Source organism: Lygodium microphyllum, chromosome 21 (genome assembly GCF_053477565.2).
Source record: "Lygodium microphyllum isolate KBCC chromosome 21, Lygodium_microphyllum_v1.1.10, whole genome shotgun sequence".
NCBI lineage: Eukaryota > Viridiplantae > Streptophyta > Polypodiopsida > Schizaeales > Lygodiaceae > Lygodium > Lygodium microphyllum.
Genome location: NC_141155.1, coordinates 41,549,912 through 41,574,126, shown reverse-complemented (window position 1 = coordinate 41,574,126; position 24,215 = coordinate 41,549,912). Strand labels below are relative to the sequence as shown.

At 43.5% G+C, this 24,215-nt stretch overlaps 1 protein-coding gene across 1 annotated transcript in view; it reads left to right on the top strand.

The window, feature by feature from the left end:
• Positions 1-24,215, top strand: part of LOC148017929 (uncharacterized) — a 71,930-nt gene that overhangs the window by 21,969 nt on the left and 25,746 nt on the right. Inside the window, exon 2 of the mRNA XM_087661988.1 lies at positions 14,542-14,791. Coding sequence (XP_087518114.1) covers positions 14,542-14,791 — 250 coding nt within the window. The remainder of the gene's footprint in view (positions 1-14,541; positions 14,792-24,215) is intronic.

Below are 24,215 nucleotides of genomic sequence, written 5' to 3'. Positions count from 1 at the left end.
TAAGCTCAAGTTGCCGGCCAAGGCTTTGTAGAGCTCTTCACTTCGTATTCCGTTGATGAATACCGTGGATATCGCTATCTTGTTTGGTTTCTCGCCCCTGGGGATTCTTTTGGAGAGGCTCCTCACATGGGTCACATAATCTCGAATATTCTCTCTTTTTGCTTGACGTTCATGAGTCACACTAGTAGGTTGTCGAAGTACCCAGGTTTGGAAAATCTCTTGATGAAGAGATTTTTCAAGCCATTGAAATTGGCATGCTGTGCAGCATTTTAACTTGTGTATCAAGTCCGACCCTTGTCACCTAAACATAGTTCGAAAGCTTGGGAGTGTTGAGCAAGATCGGTGAGGCCGTTGGTCTTGCAGATCTGCTTGAACTGTTCCACAAAGCTGTACGGGTCGTTGTTTGCTTGGTATTTGTCCAGTTGCTTTGCCACCATAGGAATTTTCAATTGGCTCCTAGAGTCTTGGTTAATCCCTAATCCCGCTAGTAGCGATGGTGCTAATGCTGCATGCTTTGTTTTACTGTTGTGTTATTTAGCAACCGCTTCGTCAGGAGCTCGCTTAGTGTGAGGTTCTCTTCTAGCACTCTCTCGCTCTTCGGTCGATTGCTGCCTGCTAGGGTTGGCACTCTCTGGATCTCTCGCATTTCTAAGTTCTAGTGCAAGCTCCTAGTTTGCTGGTCTTGGTTGTATGCGGCTAGGCCTTTCAAAGCCCTGCGAGCCAGCTTTCTCTCTTCCTCGAGGTTTGCTATGATGTCCTCTATAGGTCTACTGCACTGTTCTAGCCAGGTTTGAGCATCGTATTTGTTAACTAGCTGATGGACAGCTTTAGGTAGGTCTCCTAGGTAGAACTCCTCGTAGTTTCTACGGCCTGAGCTGCCCTTTTCCATGTCTAGGACTTCCTGTTGCGGCAAGTTGTCGATCAAGTTAATGAGGTCACGTAGATCCACTTCCTTGATAGGGTCGGGTCCTTGCTATGTCTGGCTTTTCGGTCACGTTATTCGCTTGGTCCTACTTTTGGAGATTTAATCACCCTTCTATCCTGGGATCTTCTCCTATTGGTGGGTTCCTTCAAAGTTTTATTTCTGAGTGAATTCCTTATTAATTGCAACCAATTCTCAACTTATCCTCACTCCATGCGTGTGCATGTGGGTGTATTCTTTTAAGTGTACTATGCGCAACCAAGCTTTTTGCTGTCCTTAAGTGTGTTTCAAGTGTTGGAAGCAAAGTGAGTGAGAAATTAAAGTGTGTGTAGCTTTGGCGCTCTTGTCTATAGGTTGACTTGATAGGGTTGTGTGTTCGGTTTCTAGCTGTTCTGGCCGGCTTTTAGGGTATTTCGCTACGCTATTCTGTTCAGCTCGTTCAGGGTCAAGTTGGGGTCTTACAATCAGCCCACAACACCAGACACAATTCCAGACTGTTCGGCCACGATTACTAGGTCTGTAACTATGTGTGAGGCGTTTAGTGGGTTCTTCCGACGCGGATTACGCTTCTCATTAGCTGGGGTTTGTCAGTTTTTCAGATTTTCTTTCTCAGGTTGTGTTCGATTTCGAAAATCGGATGTCCAATTTACTAGTGTCCGATTCTAGGTCGGGTCTGATTGTCACAATTAGACAGGGTCGGGTCCTATTGTCACAATCGGACAAGCTGTGTCCGATCGGGCGGCTTGAGTTGGTCTGATTGGGATATGTTTGATTCTCGGAATCAGATTGGCGTGCTTGGTCCGATTCAAATGTATGTTTGATCGGACAGGATACTGGGTCTAATTCTGTGGTTTGATTGCAGCGATTAGATAGTTGAGCGTGCGATCAGATGGGGTAGTGTGTTCGATTCTCGGAATTGGACAGGGGTGATGTGTTTGATAAGGAAGTGGTCCGATTTGGAGTTGGTCGATTTTCAAAATGTTCGATTTCCAAAATCGGACGGTTAAGTCCGATCGGATTGGCCGGGCTTGTTCAAGTCCGATTCTGGAAATTGGACTTGTCACTAGGTCCGATTTTGGAAAGTGGACACGGTGGAAAACGTTCGATTCCACTGGCCGAAACGTGTGTCGATCACGTCTTGCCAAAAATCTCAACTTTGATGTTGCCACTACCTACAAAAACTTCCAAGAATCAAGTAGAGGTGTAGGCCAAGGGCATCCTATACTTGAATCTTGCAGAAAGCCTTGATATGATCCGATCAATCTGACGTAGACTCGTGACCTGCAAGCTCTCTCTCTCTCTCTCTCTCTCTCACAAAGCTAGGACTGCAAATGAGGCTTTCCTTGGTCACCCAGGACCTTAAACCCTTGCTGGCCAGCACCTTAGCCTTCCCGATGACTCCTCTTGCGACTCCTATACCTTTGAGGCACTCTTTTTTTTCCCTTTTTTTTCTCCTGCTAGTGCCCTGTTCAGGATTGTTTTACAGCAGTGAGCCTTAAGCTTTCCACTGTGATTTCTCTCTTTTATCTTACTAAATGCGACAAAAATCAGAAGCAAAGTATTTAATTGATTTCTTCTACTTAACTAATAATCAAAAATAAAAAATACTTGTAGCACAGATTAAAAACCCAAAATCTCCTATCAATCTCAAGCTTCGGTTCGGGGATGAAACCCTTACTTCGATGCTTCGATTTGAAGCGCGCAAGCACTCGAGCTTGAATCCGTTGGTCCTAGCAACGGAACCAAAATGTAGAAGCAAGCTTAAGCTCAACCGCCAAGACCCATGGACCGCTTATTGTTTAAGCGTTTCAAGCGAGCACTAATGGCTACCTCTCATATAGCCGACACACTATCCCTCTCTATGAGTGTGGTGAGTTTACCTTGATGCCCGATTGAGTTGCTTTCTCTCTCAAGTACCTCGATAGCTCCATGATTCATGATGCAAGCTCAAGCATCCTCAAGCCTCTTCCTTTAAACTTCACCTTTCATAGCCACGCGCGAGACGAGAGAAGAGAAGAGAAGAAGAAGAGAGGAAATGGAGGAGGGCTTCACCTCCAAGATCCCTCATCCTCACACACTTACTTCCTCACTCACTCACACTTCCTGTTAACCGTCAGACGAACAAGGTGGAAAATCTGGAAAAGCTAAAGCAGAAGACAAAGGCCAAGGCAAAGTGGAAAGGAAGACGAAGGCGTGCCAAGAAAAATATAGAAACACAAGAAGCGCAAAAAGGTCTAAATAAGGAAAAAAGGCGCACAAGAAAAAGCGCAAGTCAATACTTTTGCAAAAGAGCACAAGCGCATCATGATTTAATTTAAGGAGCGCCGGGCTCTCACCCGTGCAATTTGTAAATGTAGATGGACGGTGGAAAGGAAGCTAGGAAGATAGGACAATGGGAAGAAGGGCCTAGGCCACGGCCGGCCATGTAAAAAAGGGGATAAGGGGATGACCGCCCAAAAGGGATTTAGGGTTTTGTATATAAAGTTGAAAAGGGAATGAGAAACTCATTCTTGTGTGTGGCCAAAAGTGGCTCTTTTCTTCTTCTTGTTCTTGCTTGCTTGAGCTTGTGCTTGAGAGAGGGAGTGTGAGAGTGTGAGGGAGTGAGTGTGTGAGGGTAAGGGACCGGGGAGGAGAAGCTCTCCATCTTCTCCTCTCTTCTTCTCTTCTCTTCTCTTCTCTTCTCTTGTCTTGCTCGTGGCGATGGAGCTTGGAGCATGGAGCTTGAGAATGGAGCTTTCTTGAAGCTTGCACTTGGATCGTGGAGCTACCGGAGTGCGCAAGAGAGGAGGTAACTCGATCGGCATGGAGGTAAGCTCACTACATCCGTAGATATGGATGGCGCGTCGGCTATGTGAGAGGTAGCTATTAGTGCTCGGCTTGGAACGCTTGAAACAATAAGCGGTCCGTGGGTCTTGGCGGTTGAGTGAAAGCTCCCACATTTTGGTTCCGTTGCCGAGACCAACGGATTCAAGCCTTGAGCACTTGCGCGCTTCAAATCGAGCATTGAAGTAGGGTTTCCCCTGAACCGGTGCTTGAGGTAGATAGGTAGGAGAGTTTGAAGAGATATTCGATCTCCTTAGCAAATAGGTTTTTGTTGTTTTGGACTTGGGAAAGCATGATGGAGTAGTGTAGGTATTTTCCTTAGTTTTTTCTTGCATTTAGAAAGGATAGGAGAAAAACGTTGGAGCAAATAGTAGGGTTTTCTGTTGCTGTATAACAAGCTGAAACAGGAAAAAGAAAGGCAAGAAATGAAATTTTGGGTTAAATGTTAGTAAGGGAAGCAAGATTGAGGTGAGTGCAAGCCTGGACAGGGTGATAAGGGGCCAAGAGTGGCAAGAAAGGCCACATTGTGCATTGCAGGGTTTCAGGAGACCAAGAGAGAGGAAGAAAGCTTCATTGAGTGGATCCGCTTCGATCTGGCCATCCGGGAGTTATTTGCCCAGCCTAGGTAATTCTACACATTCCCCTATATGAGTAGGTTGGATCTGGAGCTGCTCGACCAGTGGGAAGGTCTCCAACGCTTGGCGCGGCGAATTTTGTGAAGTCCGGTGAAAAAACGCGCCGCGCTCGGACCGCTCGGAAATTCGGCCCTCGGCCCTGTCGACTTGACCCACTACCACTCGGACCACTCGACTCGGCCCATGCGACTTAGACACCCACCGGTCGGCCCGTCCGAATTGAGCATTCGGACCAACGTTGAAATTCGGCCCAGCCCACTTGACTCGGCCCACCTGACTTGGCCCTCGGCCCACTCGGCTCTCGAACAACTAGACTCGGATTGGCTGAATTTGACATTCGGACCAGTTACATTCGGCCCTTTCAACTCGGCCCTTGGACGGGCCGAATTGGGCACTCGAACCCTGCAATTCGGACCTGTTGGGTCGAATTTAGACTTTTTCAAATTTTAACCTGTAGACCCTGAAACTGACCAAGAGACCGTATAGAGCCGAAACTACCTCATAGATCTATCACTGGGCTGAAATCTAGAGCAAGTAGTTCGAAACTTGATAAAAACGGTCCTTCAAATTGCGCATGGCATTTACCATAATAGCCTTGCGGGCCGGGAGAGACTACCTCCTTCCCCGGCCCCCCCCCCTTGCCAGACCCCCGCAAAGGGGGCTCTGCCCCCTCTGCACCTCCCCCAAGTAGGTTGGAGAGAAAATGCGTGCTGTGACAGGTCCTCCAAATTGGACTCTAGTGTAGTAATGGCTCTACATGAGCATGGATTCTCACTTGCAAAAGAGCAACCAAAAGCCCATACCCGAATAGAGACAAACAGAGACCCTAGAACCTCAATGGGCCAATCTAGCCAACAAGGGCAAAAAGGCCACACTACAAAAACACGTATATGTTGCATTCGGACTGCATCTAGTCAAAGCGGAAAGCAACAACATCAAGCTATAACAGCGAGAATCACTGGATATGATAGTCCTGACGATAAAAGCTCCTTGATTAGCACTGCACTGACGATCCAAGACATAAGTGGAAAATCTACATCTAGTCGTGTAGTCGGGGACTCAAAGGCATTTGTCAGAAGGCTTAAATTTACAAGCCAAGACTCGGAAGACGAAGACATAGTACCACCTGCTTATCTTAGGGTCAAACTCACTGCGAAAAGAAAGCATACTATTGATGCTCTGATTGATGAAGGAGCAGATTTTAATATCTTGACCTATGAATCATGGACCCTACTAGGCTAACTAGAGCTCACACCGACTAATGCACCTCTTAGCCCTTACGGGGGACACCCACAAGCACTCATAGGGAAGTGCAAAATCCTTGCGACAATTAAAACTGAAAGCTTGCCTATCCTCTTTCATGTTCCTCCAAATAGTGCTAATTGCGAGAAGGGAATCCTTCTTGGAAGACCCTTCAAAAGGGCGACCAAGTGTGAGGCCGACTATGTAGCACAGAGGATACACCTGACACTATCGGGTGTGAGGATAGTCACAACCTAATAGCAAGGGTGACCTCATCAAACCTTGAGGGAAAGGCAAAGAAGGTGCTGACATAACAGTCAAGCCTGCTGATGAGAGTAAGGACTTGTTGGAAGAGTTGATACAAGCTCAGGTTGAACAACGAGAACCAATGAGTGAGGCCATACGTGAAACAAGAAGGTCAGGAGACAATGCCAAAGACGGGCTTTGGACTTACAAACACCGTAGAAAACCCCAAAAGAAGCCCAAGCCTTATAGGCAAAGACACCGATGGAGGGTTAGCACAATGCCACGATGGATATCCAAAGCGTTGCTACGTGCTCAAGGGTATTACGCAGATAACCGATGGATTTGGGTGCCAAAACCCCCTGCTAAACCTCCTCTGTCGATTAAAGGCCAGTTCGTATCAAGAGCAAAGAAGCGTAGGAGGAGATCTAGACTAATCGGAGGGTAGATCCTCAGCCTAGCGTGCTTGATAAGCAGATATCAGATATAATCATTGAGGATACACGAAAGCCACTAGTGCCCAAGGAGCCTTTGATTCCCCAAGAGGATAAGGAGCATGAGAGGCACAACGCTGCTTGTGAGAAGGCTAATTGCTCAACAAGGCAAATGGGACAATCGTCTAATAGCCTCGAGCAAATCATTCAGCTAGTGCCAAGTCTACCTAAGAGTCGTAGATCTCCTACACCCTCTTTTTCCAAACGGACACAAGAAGCACAACAGCAGTCGTCAAGGGCGGCTGCTCAATCCCAATCTCTATCTCCATCTAAGCTTCAAAATGTCCAAGAGGTGGGACATGACACAATCCGTAGCTCTCGGTCCAAGGATATGCCTGTGCAACCCAAGGTGACTAGATCAACTCATGCTCGATCTACACAGGTGAATGCTCAAAGGGCAACAAAAGACACGACCACTTCCGATCGCCCTAGGGACTTGACACCGTAATCTACCAAGAGTAGCCAGTCCACTGGACTATCCGCTACTACTTCCAATCAGGGATCACAACAGTCACAGCCCTTGGCCGTGACAATGCCCCTTGCGGAACGTGTCCTTAGCAGTTTACCTGGGGAGGAGGTGCCGCAACCAGTGTCCTTGATAACTCCAGCACTTTCAAAGCACCTAAAGCCTAGGCTTGAGGAGAAATCTCTTAAAGATGTGGCCAAGGAGATGGTGCATCTAACCAATCAACTTAGCAAGGCTGTTCAACAGGTCGCAGCTACGTCCCATGAGGACACACCAGAGAAATGGAAAGCTGAGGCCCAACCAAGCACAACAACGGGTGACCTAGTTCAGGATCCTGAGTCATTAAGTTATGCACCTTCACTGACCAAGAAAAAGAGGAGAAAACAACGAAAACAACAGCAGCTACAGGTGATTGTGGACCCCAAGAGCATTGAGACCAAGAGCGTTGGAGAGTTCAGGAATAAAGCATCGAGTTCATCCACCAATGAATCCATCGATGTCTCTCCTAATAGCGGTGAAACCTTAGACACATCCGTGCGCTCTGAAAAATCAAAGCAGTCGTTACCATCAACGGTTGCTTGCAATACTCAATCCACCGACAATAGAACTCGCATTGACCAATTAAGAGTGGATACAACGCTATCACAACAGGGTGACAAATTTATACCAGTCACATCCAAGGAGAACCATGACGCAATAACAAAGCCTCAGGAGGAATATGGAAACCCCGAGAGCATAAGAAATCCTAGTGTTGACCAATCTTGCTCATTTAGGTTTGAGCCCTCAGCTATGCTAAAGCCTAGGCAAACTTCTAGAACCTTGCATGAGATAGCAACCGAGCAAGCCCTCGTTGAAAATAGAAGTGTCGTAGAATGCTTAACCGAGTTGGATGGTAAGCTCAAAGTGTTCGCACGTGTCTATGTCTTGGCAGACATGGGCGCATTCCCTAAAGAGCAGCTTGAAGAATACTTGCTATTTCCCTTATCTTGGGAAGAGCAAGAACATCTTGATGAGCACTATAACAGGCTCCTGTATGAACGCATGCGACTCATCTTTGACGAGGAAGCCGACGAACTATGCTTAACTGTAACATTCAATGATGTGCTCTGCTAATCAAATCTCTTAGAGATAGAGCAACTAAAGTGACAATCAGAGGGTCGAAGTCAATTGGTTTGAAAACCGCGTTGCAATGGCCGAATTAGGAGCCCAGATCATGATAGTTTCAGAGGAGCGATTGGCCAAATGGCGGTCTCAAAGAGACCCAACCTATGTGGCACCAACTTCCTTTCGAGTGCTGACTGTCATTCGGGGTACGGACTTAGCTGAAATTAGCCAAGAGAACTCTCTGTCTGATAAGGTTCTCACTGAGGAGGAGTTACATGTTGCCAGTAGACTCGGACAAGGTTCCATGCTACTCGATGTTGCAAAATATCTATCGGTATTGAGTAAGCTGCCACGAGTACTAGATGCGTATGCCACACTTCAGTATAATCCGAAGTTCTACAATTGGCTTTTATCCTCGTGAAGTGATATGGATTCGTAAATATTTATATAATAAACAATGACTTTTGTGACCTTGTATAGACAATATCAACACACACAAGCAATGATAGTCAAGTGTAGGGAGAAGAGTTGGGTTTGACAGGCTAAGCTCCTCGGGTCCTCCTCTCATTACACATTTAGAAGTCGTGTGACCATTCCCACCTCCAAGTGGAGGGCATGCAACCCTCATTACCGCCATAGGAAGCCTTGACCAACAACTCTGATGGTGTAGACGGGGTACCGTCCCTTTCTATGCAAAGAAACGAGGCCCCAAGAAACACCGCTCCGGATGTAGGCCAAAAAATCCCTAGGCCAGGGGAATAGAAGCTCAAGGGAGCACATGGAGCATGGCAACACCGGTCGTGTAGGCTCCCACTAGACGCTCGGGCACCAGGTGCTCAAAAGAGGAGAGGGCAACTCGAGACAAGCAAGAATTTGACGCATTGTTTAAAAGCATTCTGGAAACAGTTGCAGCCAGGGACTACACCATTCAGGTTTCGGCCGACATTTTCCCCGCTCAGCCTCACAGGAGCCCCTCACTAGCACAGCCTCAATCGCCCGACCACTCAGACTCGCCCCGCCTCGTATAAATAGAGTAGTCCCATGTTGTATAAAAGGGTTATCAAATGCTACCTGGCCATGACTTTTTGTCTTTAAATGGTTAAGTGCTGACATGTTCCCCAATTGTACAAACTTTTCATATTTGCGTTTAATATATTTCACGTCTTTAGTAAAAGAAAAAGCTAATCAAGCGCAGGTGATAAGTATCTAAGCCAATACCATGGAATTCAGATAAGTGATGTCTCCTTGCGTTGCACTGGTTTATTATAGTTGCGGCATATGCCGTGCATGTACTCTCATGAAGTGACAAGTGGATGCAGGATGACGCAGGTTTTTATGCGAAAGTGTTCAATGTCCAAGTCACCGCAAGACCATCGACCCCACAAAGAGCCGCGACAAAGCCACGCTGCTGAAAGCAAAAAATCACCCGTGCGAGTGTCTACGTCGCATGGCCCAAAGCATAATCTTAACCACTTTCTCTTTCTGGGTTACACTCTGCACCGGGCACTCACGGTAGCTGTTACCCTAATTGTACCACCGTCGCATGTTCCAAAGAGGGTTGCAATATCTCAAGTGTATCTCCCCATCTCAACGGCTGCTTCTCTAACAACGAGGCTAGGGCATAATCATCACTGTAATATCCATTTCCTAAGCCTTCAAAGCTTGACATTTCCCAACCCATTGAAAGGCTAATAGCCTCAACATATTGCAATGGTTATACGTAGGAAGTCCAAAAAAGAAAGAAAGAAAGAAAGAACAAAGAACAAGAAAAGAAAATGAAAAAGAAAAAGAAAAAAGAAAAAAGAAAAGATACGAAGCACTCATTATCACAGCACAGCACCTAGGGGTCCTTAAATTAGGTACGTCCATTGACCTTGGTCGGCTGGCTCCGTCCCTAGTTCCCTAGCCCTTTAGCATCACCCACAATTGTTTAGGGCACATCAAGGGCAGGACATACCTAGGGAGCTTGTCTTACCTATGGTTAGACCTGTTACCCTGACCCATTCGCACGAGCTTGTCTTGCCTATGGTTAGGCCTGTTACCCTGACCCATTCGCACGATTTCCTCTTGCACTCTACCTTAATACCATTGCAATCAATTGTGGTAAGCACCGCACGAATGGCCATGAAAATACACCGTCCTTATCAAGCAAGTCCCATAGCTTCCAGCTACCGAAAGTGCGGTGTCCCTGTGTTCAATTATGCTACGTCATGTAGTCACAATGCAAAGGATGTTTTATACACCTTCACGTGTACTTCTTCTCAACATGGACAACTTTGCTTTATCCACACATTGTTACGAGAAACCAGCCCGTGGTCTTCTAACTACGTAATATATAAGTATGCACGAGCACTCACATAATATCTGCACCGAAATATATACACAGTTTGGGTCCTCAAGTGCAGAACAATACTCTTAGCTTGCTTAGAGTTCGACCTGTCTCCCAAATTAATTGAACTATGTCTTGTGCACGATAGAGAAGACTAGCACTACCCCTAGGGAGAGACCACCTATGAGAGGTTTTCAATCGCAGGTATTGAATACTCCAATGAAAGTGTCGTTCGCTCTTCATTGACACCCAACTCTGATTTCTTATCCTTTATCATCCTGCAAGCCTGCCAAGAATCGTCATGTGCAGAATCCCCAACAAACCAACACTTGTGTTGGCCATTAGTGTAATCCCCAACAAAGAACAACACTACCACCAGCCACCTAGGCCACCATCGTGCCCCCAACGAACTTCCTCCACACCACCATCAACACTCCACGGCAACCACTGATGTCCCTTCCACCCACGTCTTCAATGCAGGCCAAAGCCTGCTACCTATGACAGTGAGTGCCATGGGACTGGCACTCGTCTAGGAGGGGGGTAATATTAGCCGTCAGACGAACAAGGTGGAAAATTTGAAAAAGCTGAAGTAGAAGACAAAGGCCAAGGCAAAGTGGAACGGAAGATGAAGACGTGCCAAGAAAAATATAGAAACACAAGAAGCGCAAAAAAGTCCTAAATAAGGGAAAAAGGCGCACAAGGAAAAGCGCAAGTTAATACTTTTGTAAAAAAGCACAAGCGCATCATGATTTAATTTAAGGAGCGCCGGACTCTCACCCGTGCAATTTGTAAATGTAGATGGGCGGTGGAAAGAAAGCTAGGAAGATAGAAGGACAATGGAAAGAAGGGCCTAGGCCACACCCGGCCATGTAAAAAAGGGGATAAGGGGATGACCGCCCAAAAGGGATTTAGGGTTTTGTATATAAAGTTAAAAAGTGAATGAGAAGCTCATTCTTATGTGTGGCCAAAAGTGGCTCTCTTCTTCTTCTTGTTCTTGCTAGCTTGAGCTTGTGCTTGAGAGAGGGAGTGTGAGAGTGTGAGGGAGTGAGTGTGTGAGGGTGAGGGACCAGGGAGGAGAAGCTCTCCATCTTCTCCTCTCTTCTTCTCTTCTCTTCTCTTGTCTTATCTTGCTCGCGGCGATGGAGCTTGGAGCGTGGAGCTTGAGGATGGAGCTTGCTTGAAGCTTGCACTTGGATCGTGGAGCTACCGGAGTGCGTAAGAGAGGAGGTAACTCGATCGGCATGGAGGTAAGCTCACTACATCCGTAGATATGGATGGCGCGTCGGCTATGTGAGAGGTAGCCATTAGTGCTCAGCTTGGAACGCTTGAAACAATAAGCAGTCCGTGGGTCTTGACGGTTGAGTGAAAGCTCCCACACTTCCTCCCTCAAGCACTCATAAGCAAGCAAGCAAGAGGAGAAGATGAGAAGAAGAAGAGTCCACTTTGCCACACACCAAAGAATGAGCTCTCATTCACTTTTTGAACTTTATATACAAAACCTAGATCCCTTTTGGGCGGTCATCCCCTTATCCCCATTTTTACATGGCCGGTCGTGGCCTAGACCCTTTTTTCCATTTACCCTTCTCTCTTCCTAGCTTGGTCCTTTTGCCCATTCATGGTTACAAATTGCACAGGAGGGAGCCTGGCGCTCTTTTACAGAGGTTTTGGCTACGCCTTTATATTTAAAGGTGCGCTTTCTTGCTTTTGGCTCCTTGCAGTTTCCATGGTTGCGTTTTGGACTCTTGGTGGTTGTTCCCATGCTTTTAGATTTTCTCCTGGCCCACTCTTTTGTAGGGCACCTTTCCTTTTTTCCGCCTTGCGCTGTCTGAAATGCACAGTGTCCAAGGTGCAATAAATGCTTAGTAGCACTAAAAATGCAAAAGCCCCAAACTTTTTTTGTCCCAAAATGCACGATATCAGTCTATTTCAGATTTTCACAGATGTACATTTGCCAATCTTTGAGTTGATAGCAAAAGCCCCAAATCTCTGACCCTAAATTTCCAAAATTTTTGCAATAATTGTGTCCCAGACATGTGTTGGAACAGAGATTGCATGTCCAGGCAAAAACCCCTTCCAGAGGATTAAATTTGAATAAAAAATTAATAATTTTTTCTTTTTACCTCTACTTTAGGTGGTGGTTGAGCTCTTGTGAGTTGGCAGTGGTCGCACACTGGGTAGGTGGTCAGGGACTGGCGTTTAGTGGCTAACCAAGGCTAGGGGCGCAGAGCTGGAGTGGTGCCTGGAGCGTTGGCAGACTAGGCAAAGGGTGGGCGCAGGTAGATTGGTGGTGCCTGTTGGAAGGTCGAGTTGGAGATGGACAGGTGGCGGGTGCTCGTGGCGTAGACAGAAGCATTGCTTGGGGCAACTGCGCAGGGCATAGGGAACTGGTGGCGTTTCTAGGAAGGAGCGCATAGAGTTGGAGCTACGGGCTAGCATTGACGGACTAGGAATGAGTAGGAGTTGCCACAGACACCTGGAGGGCAAGGCAATATACAAGTTAAAGAAATACTGCAGGGAGTGACAAGTTTTGGGATGAACAAGTTGTCCAATGTCCAAGGTTAAGTTGTAACATTTGCACTTTCAGCTTATGTGAATTTTATACTTAGTGTAATTAGCGTTAAATCAAGGTAATACCACCCGATCTGAGGAGGAAGGTTGGTTTCGCATGGTAAGTGAACAAAGTTGATATAGTGGGGCCAAAGCTCTGAAGATAATTGCATTGTCTTGTTTGAAATCAGGCAGCAGCACCTATAGGAAATTTGCATAGTGGAGGGAGCGAAACATAGCCCTCCGACAATAGGATGTCGAAGATGTATGGTGAAGGTGAAGGACAATTGTCGAGTGAGTGGAACACAATCCTTTGATGTTGTGAGAGTCAAGGAAGAAGATCACCAGCTATGAATGGGTACTCTGGAAGATGAGGATCAATAGGATGGATCACAGCTTGCCGGATGAGGAAATCCAGCCCTTGATGTAGCAGGAACTGCAAAAACATAGGTGTTTGAGGTAGTAGGTGCCTGCTGGAGCCATTGCCAATGCTAGGGAGGTATCAGAGTGTGAAACACAGATGGAGAGGCTAATGCCACGTGGAGAGCACTATCACTAGTTAGAGAGGTGATTTGGCAGAAAAAACGTAGGTGCTTGCTGATGCCAAATGGAGGTGATGGTTGCCAAGTGGAGATAGAGAATTTTGCAGCCAAAAACGCAGGCACAATCTGATGCCAGGTAGTGGAGATGGTTGCCAGGTGGAGGAAGAGAATTTGCATCCCAAAATGCAGCTTGGAAGGTGTGGAAAATAGGGTGCTTGGTGCAGGGAGAGATGTAGACCTCAAACTGCAATGTCGGAAGGAATGAATGTGGGATGAATAAATGGGTGGAGTCAATGCCGTATATATAGGCATAGACTATCTAGAGTGTCACCCACTAAAGTCTCTTGGGTGGTGCCCCGACTCTCTCAGAAGGCGCCCAAAAAGCCTTTTTGGGGCTGTAAAATGGAAACCAAAAATAGAAATGGAGGGAAACCGTAGTGAATGATTTGGTTTCTCACCAGTTGCAGTACGCACAACAAGGATGAAGGCTGAATGCAGGTGCCAACTGATACATCAACTCCAAGATGAAGTACTATTAAAGATGATTATGGAGGATCTTCACTCTTAAAAGAGTTAACATCGTAGGCAAGGTAGTAGACCATAAGTGGGAAGTTTGACAGTCTGCAACATGATTGCTGTGGACCAGGGCTGCCTCCTCTCATCCCAACTCTTTGGACAGATTGTTGATAACATGGACTAGTTATCAACACTATACTGTAGTCACATGGTGCTTTTATTTGGCCCATATTTAGAAATCATGAAGGAAACCATTAATATGAGATCATTTAAAATAGAATTGTTTTTGAGATGTACTATCAAAACTTTGCAGGTATTTGCCTACTCACTTTTCTATAAAATGAAATTTGTAGAAGGCTTGTTGCTGAGTGATGTGAGAACTTTGTGAGAGGTTTGAAAAATGAGATGCTATATACCTTGCCTCCCAAATCAATAAACTCTATGCTTATTTCAGTGTGTTAAAGTTTGTAGCTTGACAGGTTTGATTTCTGATGCTTCATATCCCCTTTTTGTACTTGGCATAATATCAATATGTATCAGATTTGTTTGGATCAGTGTCATTCACAAAAAATGAAGTTTCCTCAAAATCTGTTCTGCAGCATACTCTTTTTTAAAATACGATTTGTCTGGATGCACCTGTTATGCAAATATGATGGTGACAGGCTGGTATGTATGCAGGTATAAAACACGGCAGTATTGTGTCGGGCTCAGTGCACGGGGTCGTGATGCTATAAATAAGGTGGATGGACTGTGGGAGGAAGTACAGAAAGGAGGAGTTCCAACTTCTCAATTCATTGTCCATGTTGGCTCAAAAAGTATCCCATTGAAATGGAATCCTGACAAACCTTCTCTACTTATCAATCAGAGAACCTTAGCTGCAATACTTGTGTCTGAGCTACAAAACCGATATACCAAGGATAAGGTTGAGGTATGCTTAAAGTTTTACGAAATTTTAGTTATGATTGTTACAGAGACTATCAGAGTCAACAGCCTGAGTGTATCCCAGCAGATATACAGCTGAGAATGTGGGCTGTTTGAACGATCTGCTAGATTGTACATGTGCATCTTAAGGTAAAGTATGCAAGGAAAACTATACGAAGTGGTAATGACTTAAAAAGGAGAATCCAAAGAGGCAAAGCACAAAATGCAAACTGTAAGAGGTGGTTGCAACTTACATAGGACAAAAAAAGAGGCAAAGAAATGCAAATCCAAGAACTTCGAATCCCCAAATAAGACAGGAAAAAGATTCGAGATGCTTTGAGTTTTATGGGTTGATTGGAAGAGATGTAATGGAAGTGTGTACACACTAGACAGCAGGTGGGTTAGCTGACTAAATGCACAGTTGAGAAAAACCGAGATCTGCAAAGTTTAAATTGGCCTGCTGTTTGTGTGGCATTTGTTACCAGCAGTCTGTTCACATCTGTATTTGTTTTCTTCCAGTCATCTAGTCCATAATAGTTGGGGATCTCCATTTCCCCTTGTTGGGAACGAAGCCAAATATGATGGATTGTAGACTTTGTGGAACAGGGTGCCAGGCAGCAGACAGCCACATAGGATTGTCCATGATCTCAGATGTCCTCTGGGTAGGGGTATAAACGGCAGTGGAGAGGCTGGGGATACAGTGAAGACTGATGGAATAGAGTAATCTGTGGAGAGGGTCAATGAATGAATGTGTAGAATGAAGGTAGTCAGTGCCCTATTTATAGGCACAGACAGTCTTGCGTGGCACCCGAGAATGTGATTGGCCAGCCCTTTGTGGGGCTGTAACAGTGAAACCAGAACGAATTCATATAAGAATATGAACTTAATGAATGGGTTCCTCAACACAGTGGTGGCAATCGCCTCTGCCAAATTCCAATAGAAGCTGTGGTGTCTTATGATGCTCCAGCATAGTCCTCCTCATTGCAACCATGATCCTGTTTTCTGTTCCAAGACACTGCTCTTGTGTGGGGTATTGGTGTTTGCAAAGTCTTGATGAATCCTTTGCTCTGGATAGAAGTGAGCCATTTTGTTGGAGGTGAATTCCCCTCCCTTATCAGCCCTAATTTTCTTCAGCTTCTTCCTAGACATATTTTCCTTGAAGATGAGCTAGTCTCAAAAATACGAGAAGGCTTGTTACTTAACTTGCAAACCCCAAGTCATCTTGCGGTAGTCATCCACAATTAGCATGATGTATTTGCTCCTCTTAAGGGAATCTTGTCACAGTACAAGCTTGAGCCTTGGCCCTTCAAGAATCCTTGTTTGGGATGGCTCCACCTTTCCCATTGGGAATGACCTGCATTGGATCAATGCTGTGAATGGGGACGGAAGAGTTGCCTCCAATAAGATTATGCACGTGCATTGAACAAGTGCGCAATGCCTTCCTTGGATGGAGTCATGTAGCAAGAAGTGCCACCGTTCACCATCCACTCTCAAGCATGAGGGGCCATTAGCATCGCTTTTGATGTAGGTGTCTCCATCACCTCCAAATGAAGAAATGCAGGTGAGGATATAACAATGATTGCCCTTGATGACTTGGAGTCCTTGGGATTCTCTTTGTCTTTGTTCTTGTCCTTGTTTGGGCAATCCTTGTCCCAATGACTTGTCTTGTGAAACCAGCCTTCCTTCTTGGCAAGGGTGGTAGGTGAACTGATTTACCACAAATTACAGCAATCAATAAATACACAAATTTGAAAATGCAAACTTTACCACTTAGCCTTGGACAGTTGACACCTAATTGGCTCCAACAACTGGCACCCCTTGCCGTATTTCTTTATCTTGTATTACTGGAAGGTTGAAGTACACTTAGACATGGGCTGATCTCCTTCAATATTCAATACAATTGCTATCAAGAATAACCAGCATTTCATAAAATCAATTTACCCCTTCATTGTACTACAATTTGTACATAGTTGGGCCTTAAATCTCTCACATGCAGGCCACAATAAATTGAGAATGGCTACCTTTTGAATCAGCTGCAAATTTCTTGCCTTTAGCTGCTACACCCAGTACAAGCTCTTTAGTAATTAGGCACATATCTCGAGGTGGCTATGAAAACCCTAATTTCTGTTGTACATTAGGGATTTGGCAGCAATTTCTTCAATTGCTCTTCAGCTAATACTGGGATTGGCCAATAACTATTGAGGGATTGATGAGAGATGAAAGAGAAAATTCTGATTTCTATCGCCAGAAACTGCCTAAATCAGCTGCTGCCTGCTGTCCAGGACCTGTACCAGCAGTTGCCTACTTTTTTTGCTACTCAAATCAGGTCGCCAGCAGCCCAAGCCCCTATAGATGATGTCCTCATCAACCTGGTCAGCTCAAGATCCGTGTCCTGGTGTTGGTTTGCTCCCTCCTCGTTGCAAATGGCTTCTTCCTGTCGGTGTTTGCAGTCTACAGCTTCTCTCCTCTCTCTCCTAGCCTTCACCTGCCTTTGAATGGTTGGAATGACCCTTAGACAGCCCCAACAGCCTTCTCCTAGTCTTGCATGGGAAGAATTGCCACTTGACAGCCTCCTAATTGAAATTTCCATCATAATAGCTTACAAAATTTAAATTTTGAGAATTAATTAATTAATCCTTTGTCCTTGCCCAAGAATTGGTTGGTGCCCATTCACAATTAATGTGCTAATTCCCATGGGACATTTAATTGTCTCAACATTAATTGGTGGTCTTGGACTAGCATTTATTTATTAATTAGTACGTAGTCTCCCAATATCATCACTAGGTATTTTAATGGCTCAATTAATGGCGTAGACCTAAATTGACACTAGGCACTCACAAGTACTTGTCCAACATAACTTTATACAACTTTTGCCATTGTCAGCCGCCATTGCTCATTTGGGGTACTTAGACCATCAATGTGACTTAATTGACTTGCACTTCACATGTACACTTCACATGTGCACAACTTAATAATTGCAAAGATGAGCATTAAAAATACACATCCCCGTAACAATTGCCACATTCATGGCAAGTGGTATTCTTCTTCTTTGACTTATCATCCTTCATCTTCTCCTTCATCTTCTTTCCCTTCTTTTTGTTTTTTGCGTTGATTTGTAAGAGCCTCCAAATTTTCTTTTTGGGGATTCTAGACCTTAAATCAGTTCTATTTTTCAAAATCTCGGGAATAGCTTTTCCCACTTCATGGTGTTGGTGCACCTTGAGGTAATCAAAGAAGAGTGGAAACCATTGTTTCAGGGTGTCAATTGTGACAGAGAGTCATGATCATATCCTCTAAGGAGATTGTCTTTTGAGCATTTTGGATCTCCATTTGCAATTGTTAGAGTTTGTTGAAATGATCCCTCATAGACACAGACTTGTTTAGATCCAAGATTTGCATCTGTACCTCCAAGGAGACTCTCTTCATGGGCATCATCTTGTTATATAGTTGATCAAGATGCTTGGGAGTCTTGGGAGTTAATGACCATGTGCTTTTGAGTGGTGATTAGTAGTCACTTAAGTGACTTGTTTTGTGGACTATGTGGTGGAGAATGAAGTATGAGATCAAAAAGACCATTTAGTAAAGATTGAGGGGCATCAACACGACTAATTCAGCGGCTGCTGTCCAACGTGGCTACAAAGATAAAGGCAATGGCATGCTAACTGGAAGAGGGCATAAGGGAAATGTGAGGACAAGAGCCAAAGAAAGTAAGTGGGTTGGAGACTCATGCATTGGATAAGAGAGAGGAGAGTATTGGGACTATTTTGAATAGGGAAATACAAAGAAAGAGAAGGCAATAAGTCGTCCATGAAGATCTTCATCTCTTACAAGGTCTTTAAGGTGATCTCTCACTTGATTCTTGGTCCTAAACATGAGGGGAGCCTTCCTTGAACATCAAAGAGGAGTTTTGATGGGTGTATGCTCTTCATGTGGACTGTTTTGGGTTGTGAATAATAGTCAAGAATAGGGCAATAAGCTGGAAATGGAGATTTGATGCTCAGACAGGGCTTCTCTTGAGTTTTGTCGCTTGATTCTTGATGTGTACCTTTGGTAAACCTAGTATAGACAACAATGAGTTTTTCTTGGATTTGAGGCACATCTATACCATGTTTTACTGCTATAATAAAACTGTAATTATAGGGCTGAAGTGCTTCTGAAGGCCCATGGAGGGTGTTTATAGGGATTTATGCATTCCTATTCATATGTCTTGTCTACAATAGTGCCACCTATCATTTTTTTTCAGCAGATTGATGTATGCATGAGATTTTGAGATGCTACCTATAGCTTTTGGATTATGTTCAATAGAGATTATTCGTGTATTAGTGTGTATAGTAAGCTATACTCTCAGTTTGTATTGGGCTATTGTCCCAGGTGTGTGCATGTGCCTTTGTCTTGGGCATATCTATAAGATCTATCAGATGTATTGTAGATTGATTGCTTCACTGAGTTGCACGAAATAAATTCACTTGGTTTCGCCTCTATTTGTCTCCATAAAATCTTTCAAATTCTAAATTCTCTTTCTTTTATCTTATTCCATCTCTCAATTCTCTACACCCTTCAGTCTCTCACCCAACCCTACACGCTTTGATGTTGGTGAACTCGACGTGAAGGTTGGCAAAAGCAGTGTAATCATGGGGGATTTATCAGGCATTGGTTTAGGAGGTATTATGCATCTAGCGGTATTGCTATTGCAGTCATAGCAGTAGCAAGCTCAATAACAACAAAGAAGACAAGATTATGAAAAACTTGATGCTGCAGCTGTGCATGCTTTGCAGGATGTGGAGCATGAGATAAAGTAGTTTAATGGGCAGAATGTATCAGCCTATCTACGAGTATATATAGATAAGAGGATTTTTCATAGGATCGCTGAGTATGCATGGAGTTGGTTTTTTTTTGTCTTGCTATGCATGCATTGCAATAACGATTGGTTAAATTGTATTAAAGAGATGCTGATTGGGTTGCCTTTAAGAAGGCTCTCAAAGAGAAGTTTTTGCTCGAAGACACATGATCAATTATACGGAACACATTTACAAATTGGGTGGAAAAACCTAACAAGGGTCTTGCTGCTATAGTCTTGTTGCATGAATTTAAAAGCTGCTATGCTCAGTTGGATATGGATTACCAACAATCGTTGGAAAGTCAAAAAGTTGGGTTATTCTTGAAAGTTGTTGACCCTATGTTGCAAGAGAAATTGACTGATCAGCTAGAAGATGAAACCTTAGAAATCGGGCTGAAGTTTGAGTGGGCACAGGTCGCCGATACTGTAAATATGATTGTGAAGTAAGAAAGGATGAGACCGAGGTTGGGAACAGGGTCTACGCCTACAGTTTCTATGCAAAGTCCTAAGACTGCAGCAAAGCCATCTGTATCTATAGTTGAACAAGTTGTTATGCCTGCTGGTCAGACCCCAAAAGGAGATGTTATGGATGAATTGGTGAAAAGCTTGCGTAACCTGTATTTGAATATAATAGACCTTCACTCAAAGGTTGTAAAATTGGATGAGAAAGTGGAAAAGAAGGGGTGGACAGGAGCCGAAAGGCTTGTTAGAGAAGGGTTTAAGAGATGATGTATATGGTGTGATAGCTTGCAGTATGAAAAGTGGGAGTATATGGCTTATCATGATGCAGAAGCAAAGAACTTGGTGTTTTGGAAAGATGGAAAAATTCATGCAATTGAAATAGGGTTACCTCTTGAGCTAAACTTTGGTAAAGGGGATATACAAAAGTGGTTGGAAGAATTGGCAGTAAGAAATGCATTTGCAGTCGTACATGCTGTCACATATGGATTGGAACTTGAGGAATCATATTTGCATGTATGTAAATCTGATGCAAAATCTGCGATATGGTCATGTGCTTTAGCTTGTGTAGAGAAGGGGAAAATTGCTAGGACTGAATTGATAGGTGCTAGTTAGAGTATATGGGATAAACTAGATGGGATGCTCCCATTGATTCATTTATTGCCTATGCATATTTGGCTAAGGTGCATAATATGGATGCTATTGTTGAGAAAAAGAGAAGGGATTTTATAGATCCATTATCTTTGGGCAATAGAACTAAATCCCAAGTATCATTCCGATACAAATATTTCATTTCTTCATGCATAGCTAGCTCCCTCTTTTTCTTTAACTAACATGATAATGCCTCTTTATATGTGAGAGGCTCACTCTCACTTGTGAGTAAAATGCAGTTCAAAGAGGGATTAACCTCTGTATAGATCTCTTGACACGTGTAGACCATCTCATCCAATGATTTGTGTTATTAAGCAATGGATCCACATCCAAAGGAATGTCAATGACCTCATTATTTGGCTGCTGAACTACATTTTCAGGTTGCTGTAATACATTTTTAGGTTGCTCTAATTCATTTTTAGCATGTTGATTTTGTTGCCCAAGCTGATTTTCAGCATCCCTTTGCTGCCCATTGTCATGTGGCTCTGTAATGATACGTTGATTATCAAAACCAACATCAAATGGAGCTAAATTTTTAGTGGTTGATGGCAATCCAAGTGGCTGATCATGCTAAAATTTTACTTTCTTTTTGTCGAAATCACTAGATGTGGCATTTTTCAGCAGCTTTGACTCATTAAATACCATATCTCGTCTGTATAGTACATTTTTCATGCTTGGAACCAAAACTCTATAACCCATTTCACCTTCATCTTCATAAATCATGAAGATGCATTTGTGGGATTTCATGTCAAGTTTGGTTTTGCTATCAATTGGTACATGTACATAGCATCCGCAACCAAGGATCCTTAAATGGTCTTATGAAGCAGGTTTGCCAAACCAAACCTCTTCAGGGATGCTACTTTCAAGTGCACAATGTGGAGATCGGTTGCAAATATGCACCGTGGTTTTAAGTGTCTCTCCCCAAAACGATTGCGGGAGATTAGTTGTAGACAGCATGCACCGAATCTTCTCACGTAAAGTGCGATTCATTCGCTCAGTCACACCATTAGATGATGGATTATAAGGAGTTGTAAGCTCCCGTTTAATCCCATTGATATCACAAAACTGATTGAATTCTTTAGATACACACTCTCTCCCATTGTTTGTTCTTATGCATTTTAAATTTAAACCCTTTTAAGTACTAACAAATGCATAAAACCTTTTAAAGGTGTCTAATGCCTTGCTTTTTTGCTTAAGCAAGTAAACCCATAGCTTTCCAGAATGGTCATCAATAAAAGACACAAAATAACGGAAATCACTGAGTTTTTATTGGCATGGTACATATATCAAAATGGACTAAATCCAAAATACATGCCTTTCTACAGGCTCTATGAGAGTATGAACTCTTTACATGTTTTCCCAAAATACAGCCATCACAAAAGTCAAGCTTTGAGTTTTTCACATCAATTCTTTCAAGTGAAGAAAGTGCATGTAAACCCTTTCGGCTTATGTGTCCAAGACGCTTGTGCCATAACTACATGTGTGACTGCACTTCTGCAACTGCAATAAACTTTCCAGAAAGTGCCTTGTGGTGAAGATAGTATAGAGTTTCCTTTTTACCGCCTTAGTGACTAGTATGGATCCTTTTTGTATCTTCCATATTCCGCTATCCAAGCTAGTGAAGTAATCCCAAAATGACACATGTCCTATTCTAAATGCCACATGTCAAAGCAAGCTCTTCTTAATGCCATGTACATACCTAACATCATGAAGAATCAATTTCTGACCATTTTCAAGAGCTAGGTGTATGGTGCCCATTCCTTCAATATCACCTGCATGATTATTCCCTAGGTAAACTTTCCCAAGATTACGTGTTGCATAAGAAGAAAAACACTCCAAAGATGGAGCTACATGAAATGAAGCACCACTGTCAACAATCCACGATTGTGACAAACCATTAGAGTAGACAACAAAGCATCTATCACATCCCTTTTAGTGATATACATGTCTTTCATTGTCATAGCATGTGGATCTGAAGATGCAACCAACAAATTAACATCTTTATCTTCTTGTATCTCCTTGAGCTGCCATTCTTCTCATTTCTTTTGCCTTTTGCATTAGCTTGCTTCTTACATTCTTGCTCCTTTTTATAGTACCTGCAATTGGGCTTTTTATGCCCTCTACATCCACATTGTTAGCAAGTGATATCTTGTTGTTTTTCCTTACTTTTGTTGTGATTTTTGTGCTTATTTGCAACATTTGACCTCTTTTCAGTTCATCCTCTTACATTGTAGGCTGATGCACTATTTTCCCCACTTTTCTTGCGTCTAATCTCCTCATTGCGAATATAACTACGCACACCATCAAATGTTAAGTTGGGGTTGTTGCTCAATGACACAACCAATGCTTCCCATGAATCTGGCAAAGTCATGAGCAAGCCCTCAACTTGGGATCAAAAGCCGGCAGGCTTGCATGCTCTAATCAACTCAAAATACCAGTGAAAGCATTCAAATGCTTTGAGGTAGGCTTAGACTCATCAAGCTTCAAGTTGACCAACTTTTGCATGAGATGTACTTGATTGACATGAGTCCTATTTTCATATGTAATCTTGAGTTTCTCCCCAACTACATAAGCAGTAGTGAGTCCCTTGATATCAACCAAGATATCATGTGTGACTGCCATTTTGATGTAAGTAATGGCTTTCTTATTCATTTTAGCCCAATCCTCATTTGACAAAGTAACATGCTTATGTTTTGCCAAGGCATCATCTCAATCCTTCAGAAAAAGTATACCTTGTATACGATCTTTCCAAAAATCAAAACCATTGCCGTCAAATTTGTGATTCTCAAAAAGAATACATTAATAAGTTTCAAACAATAGAACTATGTTTATACATCCGGCACATGCCAGTTATTTCATTTGCGGGGAACCAGAAAATACTGGAAACAACGAGAATAGCCATCATGCTTTTGCCATATCATGGTGCGGCTTCAGATGGAAGTAAAGCCAAACAGTCAGGCACCAATAGTGCTGCAATGGATAGGATGATCTTTGCAACTTTGGGAGGCAATAAAGTAAGGCAAATAAGTGGAAACGAGAGTACGGATAGATTGTAATGCCCCCGGATACACTAAGGAAAAACCAGTAAAGCTGGCCTTATTTGCAAATACACATTGTAAAAACTTGGCCTTATTATTGTTTATTTGCTAGCATTATTTCTGCTTATTTTAGGCCTTATTTTTCGATTGTTGGATACACCAAGGAAAAACCGTTAGTTTTTGCGGAGCCGTGAGGATTCAAGTCCCTCTATCCTCAGTGAATAGTATAGGGGCAAAAGTCACAAAATTTCTGGTTTGTAAGAGTTCGTTAGGAAAGAGTATTCTTTGTGTGAGATGTAGATGCACTGCTAGCCATTTTTAGCAATAAAAGACTGCAATAAAATGCTGAATACTTTCAGCAAGGTTGCTGAATATAACAATAAAGTCCACACACTTGTACTCCCAAAGGTGTCCAAGAAGTAGATATTTTGCTGCAATTTCAGTTC